This window comes from Squalius cephalus, assembly GCF_949319135.1.
Source record: "Squalius cephalus genome assembly, chromosome: 19".
Taxonomy (NCBI): Eukaryota; Metazoa; Chordata; class Actinopteri; order Cypriniformes; family Leuciscidae; genus Squalius; species Squalius cephalus.
Window position 1 is genome coordinate 6,315,353 of NC_137140.1, and position 10,288 is coordinate 6,325,640.

At 36.4% G+C, this 10,288-nt stretch overlaps 1 protein-coding gene across 1 annotated transcript; it reads right to left on the reverse strand.

Annotated features, from left to right (window-relative positions):
* Positions 1-708: 708 nt before the first annotated feature.
* aarsd1 (alanyl-tRNA synthetase domain containing 1) lies at positions 709-9,083 on the reverse strand. Its single transcript, XM_079851692.1, has 13 exons — positions 8,987-9,083; positions 8,548-8,676; positions 8,262-8,421; positions 7,361-7,418; positions 7,117-7,273; positions 5,998-6,114; positions 5,729-5,859; positions 5,584-5,650; positions 5,409-5,500; positions 4,525-4,579; positions 4,320-4,414; positions 1,637-1,804; positions 709-1,383 (listed from the first exon to the last, which is right to left on the reverse strand). Exons 1-12 carry the CDS (start codon positions 9,023-9,025, stop codon positions 1,666-1,668), a joined length of 1,239 nt encoding a protein of 412 aa, XP_079707818.1. The 5' UTR covers positions 9,026-9,083; the 3' UTR covers positions 709-1,383; positions 1,637-1,665.
* Positions 9,084-10,288: the final 1,205 nt, after the last annotated feature.

Below are 10,288 nucleotides of genomic sequence, written 5' to 3' on the forward strand. Positions count from 1 at the left end.
CTTTCAACCATTTCTGTCTTGATGAGGGGAGAGTGGGTTGTATGGGTTTTTTCAGATCTTTCAATCTAATGGACAAAATAAGCTTGTGCAGTTTACAAATGAACATGCCCAGAGATGACAGAAAAACATAAGCATCAGCTTTCATTTCTGCTCTGACAGTTGCAAGACCAGTTGTGAGTGCGTGTTAGAAATCAGGAATGGTGAGAGAACATTGAGCTTGGTATGTTTTTCATCTTCAAACCAAACTTGGGTCTTCAGCAAGCAAAGTTTAAATCCCATCTGGCTTTCCATAATGTTTATGGTGAAGTAGGCGGTCTTTTTTGGCTGTCGGAACGCATTCGGCCACACGAGCGTTCACACTATGAAAGCAATCCGCTAAAATGAGTTTTCGACTACGTGGTTGAAAGTGGACAAGCTCAAAACATTTTACACCCCATTTACACTCATATTTAGCGTCATCCACTTGTGATCAGATCGATCAAAGTGCATCTGAATACCAGGTGTAAGGGCCTAAATGTACACACTGATTTCCCATCCCTATTTTGTGACTTTAAAGGGATAATTCACACACAAATAAAAATGATCATATCATCTTCTGAAGAATAGCACATAATTTAATGCAGCCCGATGATTTAAAACAGTGTATTTAGATTAGAGCTGCTGTCCCAATATCTTATTCATATCCTTCCCACAATAAAATGAGATACATTTAATTCAGTATTTTCTGTCAATCTTTATTAAGAACCAGTCCAACAGCTGACAAATAATCAACAAATCATGAGCAATATGGAGATTTCTGAAGGGAGTGCATTACTTCAAATTAACAAAGAAAAAAAAAAACCTCATAGATACAGTAAAACTCCAATTTACACTCTCTCTAAATCAGCTGTAAGCTTAACAGTATCATTTCGGCTCCTACTTTGTTTTCAACAAAAATCAATTAGTATAAAAACTGAACTTGCATGGGTTATTTAACACACATTATAAATACTTTTATAATGCATTATACATACTGGCTTTTATGTATAAGATCATTATTTCTAATAAAATTATTTACATTTGAAGGCCTGAGACAAAAAAAAAAAAAACATAACATGAACCAACAAAAAAGGGGAGGGGAGAAAGAAATAATTAACATTTATAAATCACTATGGATGGACAGGAATTAATTGTCTGGAGTACTTACAGTAGAAAGTGATGAAGATGATGAATATACATCACAAGGTTTATTTAACATACAGCCAACATGCGAGACAGCATGTAAAAATGTGACGAACATTACCGGACACTGAAGTGAGAACAATGAGGAACTTAAATACACAGTGATGATGAGTCAGTGATGATTGGTGTTGGTCTCCATGGTGACTGATGTGTGGCGGGAAACTAGAACAAGAAACACACATGATGAATGTAAACAAAACAGAAAGTCCAAGAACGTAAAACAAACTGAACGTGACTGTGACACTTATGTAGTGCATCAAAAGTAGAAATGGAGCATCTATCAACTAAAGGTGTAAAATGAAGTTTTGTGCGCTTCCATTTAGACAGTGTCCTTGCAACTCACGACACTATCTAGTTTTGACGCGCTTGCTGCACATGTTCAGTGTAGACAGAGTCTGGATCATCATCAATGCACCTGTATGTCAGCATGTGTCTGCGGTTGTTTTACTCCTCTCCAGCGGTGAGTTTGCAGCTATGCTCCCGCAATAAGGACTCAGCCTCTGCCCTCTTCACCAGACTGTTGGCTTTACCCTGGTAACGTCCAGCCTTTCCAGCTCCTTTACCCTGCAGCAGCTCTGACACTCTACACATCATGACACCAACAGGGGAGCATTTCATTCAGAAGAGTGGCACCTACTGGAAGCATCACTACACAACATAATTCTGCATGCAACAATTCACTTTGATTTATTACAGGATCATTCTCTTGACAGGCAGTGTAAATCCTTCTAAAGCTAAGGGATATTAGCAGAAGCAACAAAAGTTGTAGACAGTAAATAAGACGGAAGCATGGTAAATGCTGCTTTTTTTTATTCCCCCTTAGTTTTGTCTGTAAATGTGGTGCATGTTTCAAGCTGTGAAACATGTTACTGTAATTTGAATTCTTTTCTATTATTGTGGCATCAAGTATTTAAGATATGGTAGTCACGAGTGGGCGGTCCTTGGCCAGATTAAGTTGCCACTTTTTCTAAGGCCTCTAAATTATTAAATTGGTGAAAACCCTGTTGTACACAATCGACTACATGCCTTCTGTTGTCTGACTGATAGTTTATACATTTTTAACAGGTAAACAACCTTTTAGAATAATCGTGGTACACATGTCTTTTTGCTGTGAACTCTTTTCTGATTTATGAAGTAAACATAAGAATCACTTTTAAATTGTTAGTAATATTTCAAGATGACCATAAAAAGATAAAGATATATATATAAAGATTTTTTAATTATGCTAAAATGTATGCATCAAATATGGTTCAGGCTTTTGAGGAACATTTATTTGTTCATCTCACAATTATCTTTGTATTGCATTGCATTATATGTTTTGGTTTCACAATAAAAACTAAATAGCTTTTGTCATAAAACTAAGCACTTTAATATCATCTCAATAACATATTACTGGGAGATATAAAGTGACGACTGATATTTATATGGATTTTATTCAAGTAGTCTGTTATATACTCTTACGTTTTTGCCATAAACTGTAAATATCAGCAACTGCATTAATTTCATATTTTTTTCCTCCTCGTGTAAGGATTATTAGGAACACCATACTAATACTGTGTTTGACCCCCTTTCGCCTTCAGAACTGCCTTAATTCTACGTGGCATTGATTCAACAAGGTGCTGAAAGCATTCTTTAGAAATGTTGGCCCATATTGATAGGATAGCATCTTGCAGTTGATGGAGATTTGTGGGATGCACATCCAGGGCACGAAGCTCCCGTTCCACCACATCCCAAAGATGCTCTATTGGGTTGAGATCTGGTGACTGTGGGGGCCATTTTAGTACAGTGAACTCATTGTCATGTTCAAGAAACCAATTTGAAATGATTCGAGCTTTGTGACATGGTGCATTATCCTGCTGGAAGTAGCCATCAGAGGATGGGTACATGGTGGTCATAAAGGGATGGACATGGTCAGAAACAATGCTCAGGTAGGCCGTGGCATTTAAACGATGCCCAATTGGCACTAAGGGGCCTAAAGTGTGCCAAGAAAACATCCCCCACACCATTACACCACCACCACCAGCCTGCACAGTGGTAACAAGGCATGATGGATCCATGTTCTCATTCTGTTTACGCCAAATTCTGACTCTACCATCTGAATGTCTCAACAGAAATCGAGACTCATCAGACCAGGCAACATTTTTCCAGTCTTCAACTGTCCAATTTTGGTGAGCTCGTGCAAATTGTAGCCTCTTTTTCCTATTTGTAGTGGAGATGAGTGGTACCCGGTGGGGTCTTCTGCTGTTGTAGCCCATCCGCCTCAAGGTTGTGCGTGTTGTGGCTTCACAAATGCTTTGCTGCATACCTCGGTTGTAACGAGTGGTTATTTCAGTCAAAGTTGCTCTTCTATCAGCTTGAATCAGTCGGCCCATTCTCCTCTGACCTCTAGCATCAACAAGGCATTTTCGCCCACAGGACTGCCGCATACTGGATGTTTTTCCCTTTTCACACCATTCTTTGTAAACCCTAGAAATGGTTGTGCGTGAAAATCCCAGTAACTGAGCAGATTGTGAAATACTCAGACCGGCCCGTCTGGCACCAACAACCATGCCACGCTCAAAATTGCTTAAATCACCTTTCTTTCCCATTCTGACATTCAGTTTGGAGTTCAGGAGATTGTCTTGACCAGGACCACACCCCTAAATGCATTGAAGCAACTGCCATGTGATTGGTTGATTAGATAATTGCATTAATGAGAAATTGAACAGGTGTTCCTAATAATCCTTTAGGTGAGTGTATATGAAGCCTGATGCATCAAATATGATGCTCAACAAAAACACATTAGCCAAACTTTTTTGAAAAAAATGGTTCAATAAATTGTTCCATTTTAGAAAAAAAATTATTTCATATGCCAAAAAATGAAAATTCTGTCATTAATTACTCACCCTCATGTTGTTTCAAACCCGTAAGACTTTTGTTCATCTTTGGAACACAAATGAAGATCTTTTTGATGAAATCTGAGAGCTTTCATGTCGGTTTGGAATGACATGAGGGTGAGTAATTAATGACAGAATTTTCATTTTTTGAGTGAACTATCCCTTTAACAGGGTTACAAAAAATTGCCAGCATGAAAAGACTTAAATTAGTATTGGTCTTACCGAGGTCCCACTTCAGTGACGATATTCTCAGGCCCTGCGAGCAGGAACAGTCCTGCACCCTTCTCCTCACCCACGGTCAGGAAGATCACTGTGTCCTACACAAGCACAGCAGTGAGAGTGCAAACTACGTGTCAATCTCCAGAATGGGCATCTGTGAATAACACTGCACATACATTCTATTCCAGGGATAAAAGATGTGGTTCACCTGAAATCCAATTTCATTTGCGATGATGTTCATGAACTCATTATCACCATCTTTGCTGTGAAAATATCACCAAAAGGCAGAAAAGTCGATAAATGGACTGAACTTTTCAATGTTGCCCTGATATTTTCATGTTGAATATCTTGTTTTATCTGGAATTACATCAGGTCATGGAAGTAGGATGGGTTGAGAACGGCATTTCTTGCTGATTTTATTCCCTCATAAACCTTTAAAGTCACCATGAAATTAAGGGGCTGTTTACAAGACACAGGTTTCAACTAAAACGGAAAACTTTTTATGCGTTTTGGCCAATCATTTACATGACAATGGTGTTTTGGGGGCCTGAAAACCCAAGTTTACCATTGATACCATTATTGTCTCCATGTAAATTACAAAAATGTGCATTGGTGAAAGCGATGACGTCATGCGCATTATGTGTTCAGTTTTATATACACGTAGTGTTTCTTTACAAAGTGACATCGCCAACTACTGGCCTGGCAGCAGAATACAGCGTTTTTTAGTTGTTTTCGTGGATCCTTGTGAACGGGATTGTTTTGACAAAGATGTCGTCTGTACGTGAAAAACACAAAGGAAAAAACGTTTCCGTTTTTAGTACATCGCTGTCGTGTAAACATACCCTGAAATTGATAAATTATTGAATATTGCAGTTTTATTATAAATGATTTGATTTAAAATTCATATATCCTTGCAATCTTTAATCAAAATAACTTCCTAGCAGGGACTAGGAACACAATCGTAAATCACAACCAACCACTGATCCAATCCATACCCGGTGGACAACATCAAGCCCCGCCCTACATTTTATCTTGTTCGAGAAGCTGTTTCACTCAGATATAAGACTTTAACAGGAGAAGTTAAGCACGCACTTGTGTAAGCTGAAGAAGTTTCCTCTGTCCGTTTTGTTTTTGAAGTTCTGCGCTATCAGAACAGCCATATCCCTCAGGATAGTAAGATTACTCTGTCACAGGAACAGGGTAATGATTAATAATTGTTAAAGTGAAAAATTAATCATTGTTGACTTGTTGTTCTACAGTAGCTTACCTTCTGAAGACGTTTGACCGTCTTCTGTATCTTGTCCACGGCATCAACATGCTCATCAGCCCCTGTCCTAATAGATCACACGAACAAACGTTAGTTTGTCGAGGAGAAGCAGACAGGTCACCTGATTCAAAGGAGAATAACTCACTTGAGGAGGACGGTCAGAGATTTTTCAATGTTGTAACTCTTCTCAGCATACTTTAGCACTCTGTTGCCCGCTATGAAAATCAAGTTGGTTTTGTTCTTCTTCCCTTTTTCAGTCCCCAAAATCTTTATAATCTAATGAGCATGTAAACACAATTTTTGAGTGATTAAACAGCAGAACATCACTGAATAATATACTAAGACTATGGCTGACAGGTTAAGTTGGGAGATCAGATGACCTAAATTGTGCTAGACAAGGACAGAAGGACTGACCTGTAGGTGACTGAGGTTGGACACATGAGTCCCACAGCACATGTTGGCGTCTACGCCCTCAATGTCAATGATCCTGATGGGCCCAGCATGGTCGTCAGGAAGACCACGGCTTCTTACCTGTTAAAAAAAAGTTAATCAAATGTGACAGTAAAGACATTTATGATGGTAATCAAAAAATCGTGAACAAAAATGTATCATGGTTTTCACTAAACTATTAAGCAGCACAACTGTTTTCAACATTGATTATAAGCAATGCATCTTGAGCACCAAATCAGCATATTGTATTATTATTATTTTTTATCAAATAAAAGAAGCCTTGTGAGCATGAGACTTCTTTCAAAAAAATAAAAAATCTTAACAAACCCAAACTTTCGAACGACAGTGCATATTATAGTTTTAAGTTTTGAACATGACAGATAATACACTGCCTGGCCAAAAAAATAAGTCACTTTTTGGATTTAAATAGGCAAATGCTTAAGAGTCAATGATTGGATCATTATTGCAGGACTCAGAGGAGCCGATTCATGTGTGAAAATGATTCTTCATAATCCTTCCTAACCATTCTTTCACAGTTTGAGCCTGATGAATCTTGGCATTGTCATCCTGAAATATGGCCATGATGTGTCTTCCTACACGGTTGTTTAAGAAATGAAAAGCAACACACTCCATCAATTAGGGTTAGAAGAACTGTTGCCAAACATATAACATAATAATCACTGCAATAAAGATCCAATCATAGACTCTTATGCATTTGCCTGTTTAAATCCAAAGAGTGAATTTTTTGGAGGCGGGCAGTGTGTATGATATGTTGTGTTATATCTATGTTAATCTATTCATCATTACTGCATTGAATTACTGAAAATTATTCACTGAAATACTGAAGATAATTCAGTCATTCTATATTCCATATATACATTCTATATATATATATATATTCACATGACTTTGGGCTCTACAATGTACAGTGTATAATGTTGTAACATGTTTTGTTGGGAATCAGAAGATATCTGCCGTTTTAAAGCCTGATTAGATTTGACTTGGATTCTTACGTACCTGCTTAGGTAAATGTAGTATTTGAGATTTCTAATAAAGACTAGATTTGTGAAGATGCACACATGCCTTCTCCACAGCTGGATCATCAATGGACAGAAGGTTGACAGTGACTGGAATGTGTGCACGAATTTTCTCATTCACAGCAGCCTCCAAAGCGTCCATTTCTCCGGGCTTCACCGAGGCTGTGTCCAGCTCTATGCTGCTCCGCTGACGTCCCAACTCCCTGTATCATTTCATAACCAGCATGCTTTAACATTTGATAATCTAATTTATTTTAGAGTCATTTAATAGATCCTACTAAAGCTCTTACCAAGAGGTAGTTTTGTATCCAAACATTGTCTCAGCTAAAGCTGTGATCAAGTGCTGACCTTTAAAGAATAAAGACAACATGTATGAGATAAAATCAGTTTGAGCTTTATTTAATTCTAGAAATCCTACTGTATCATATTTGACACACAACTTTATTAGTTCTCTAAATTATCAACGTGATTGTAATGGTTGTACAATCTAATGATGTTATACTTTTAGTATAATTGTAAAAACATTCTAAAACCATCCCCCTGTTAGATCATGGTACACGTGTTGTAATGTTTTGTTGTGAAATTGTGAATATAACTGTAAGAATAGCTTTTATATTTTTAGTAGTATTTACTGGACTGAAGCCAGTTGGGTTTACTTGATTATCCATACATAATCTTTTAGAAAAATCATGTTGAAATGTGAGTATCAAATATGATCTATCAGGCTATTGAGGAACTTTTATTTTATTTTCAGTGTGCAATACTTTTATTTTTATCGCTCAATCATAATTTATTGCATTGCATTATATATTTTGCTTCCACAATGAAAACTAATGAGGTTTGATCATACAACTATTACAACTTATATTTAAATTATACATGCATTTTATGCAAGTAGTCTGCTATTGCTATATTACAAGCTACCAGAATTTCACCATATGAATATTAGCAACAGCACCAAATTGCATATTTTGCTCAGTTTGGACATCTGAATACAAATGAGGTGTTTTTTCCCCTCTTCAAGCTTCATATGAGCTTTATATTCTCCTACATCATAGTATATGACCCATAAAAGCTAGCAAATGTTTTTTAAAAGTTTATATTTTGTCTAAATAAACTGTTCTTTTCCACTAATATTTTATTTCATATGTCAGGTTTTGGTTGTCCCAAACACATTCCTTCCTTCCTCACCCGAATGCTGCTGCATGTGGTCAAACCGCCGCTCCCAGTCCAGTTTGATGTGGACCTCCTGACCCTCCTCCAGGGCAGAGCTGATGAAATGCACAGCCTCTGGACCCTGTCTCACCACACGCAGGACTGGGACACCTCCGACAGTCCCATGATCATCAGGCTGGGAATGATGAAAAGACATCAATCTCAAATCAAGTTCATGCTATAAAAACATATATATTTAGGGATTGTTCAAACATTGTGTCTAGTTACCAGCATTGTATGACATTAGAGAAAGAGAAGTTACCTGTCCTCCACCCTCTGGAAACAGAATAGTGTCTTTCAGATTCACATTAAAACCCTTCAGCTTTTCTTTTTTCCCATTATTCTCTAGTTTTAATTCTGCAGGCACGCAAGACACGACAGACGTGTCAAACTGTAAAAGGCAAGTGGACAAACAAAAAGGACATTGACTTTTTGGTTTGAATGTATGTAGCTGACCTAAATATTCCTGAAGTGACAAATGCATTTTTACACAATATCAAACATACTCTCTTGATTAATATCAAATCAACATGTGTAATAATTATACATGAACTGTATGCAGAGAAGTACAATCTCTGCAGCTGTCACTGCTGGACATGTGCTGTCATTAAAACACTGTGTTCACACATTCAGGTAACTTAATGCTCTTCATACACTGTTCTGGCGCTACAAATGTCTTAAAATCAGAAAATGTCGCATACCTCCAGCAAATAACTGTCCCTCTGACACTGAAAAGCCATGTTTTCAGCAAACGAAAGTATAAGTGATCACTTTGCTACTATAGTCGCCACAGAAAGCACAAACACAGACAATTTTCAAAATAAAAGTCTCTTGAGTAAACATTATTTTTTTAATTTATTTTTTTCCCCATGTAGTTTATTTATTTCTGTATATAATAGATATACAGATCTATAGATCTATATATATATATATATATATATATATATATATATATATATATATATATATATATATATATATATATGAAGAGTTCAGATGCAAAAGCCTCTAAGTGCCATCTGAAATTTTCTTCTAGAATGATCATTTTTATCAAGCTCGTACATTTAAGTTCAGTAATTTCACTTAAATTACAATTAATAGGTTATTTTCATTGCCATTTAAGTGAAATTGCTGAGCTTAAATATACAAGCTTGATAAAACTCATTCTAGAAGAAAATTTCAGATGGCACTTTAGAGGCTTTTGCATCTGAACTCTTCGTATCAATGTAAGACATTTTGCCCACAGCCACTGTTTTCAAAATAAAAGTATCGTGATCAAACATCTTTTTTAAAGTTTTTCCCATGTTGTTTATTTATTTCTGTAAATGTGTATGTGTGCATCTGTGTATACATACATAAATCATGTAATGTAATCTTGTACCAATGTAAGACATTTTGCCATAAAGCTACTTCAATATTTTTGTGATGTTAAGTTAAATGCATAATAAATTATTAATAATTTGCCATAACTGGAAAGTAGAGCGTGTGTTTTATTTAAGAAAAAAAGAGGCAATCTGAAAAGATCAAAATTCCCATAAAAATCAATTCCAGGGGGTAAATATATGGCCCCTTCTTAATATATTTTTTTCTTAAACTAGTAAATGTAGAATCTTTACATAGATAAATAATTATCAAATGGCACTTAATTTGACAGATGTCAAGAAACTTCTATGCACAATGTAGACTATATGCAATATATAGACTATTTGTTTTTTCTTTCTACAGTTTTGTGTGAGGGGCCACTCACATTCTTGACCAGTAGGTGGCGCAATTGACCACAAATGACATATAGTCTATAAAGTCCCCAATGAAAATAATTCTGAGTGTTTTAAATGCGGCGCACATGAACGTCCTACTATCCACTATAGGCCTACTAATACGTCAATACGTGTGTTGTATCTTGCCATGATGTGTATTTTATATATATATATTATTAGGCTATAATATCCTACATTTTAGGGAATCTTATCTAGCCTATGCAGTAAGAATTAAGCAATAAGTCA

What these genes read in the sequence shown, in the direction of transcription:
- aarsd1 (XM_079851692.1), bottom strand. Translation starts at nt 9,025, where the DNA reads ATGGCTTTTCAGTGTCAGAGGGACAGTTATTTGCTGGAG. An exon ending in TTCCAGAGGGTGGAGGACAG is followed by an intron (nt 8,422 to 8,547) that starts GTAACTTCTCTT and finishes CATCATTCCCAG; the next exon opens with CCTGATGATCATGGGACTGT. An exon ending in ATGATCCAGCTGTGGAGAAG is followed by an intron (nt 6,115 to 7,116) that starts GCATGTGTGCAT and finishes TTTTTTTAACAG; the next exon opens with GTAAGAAGCCGTGGTCTTCC.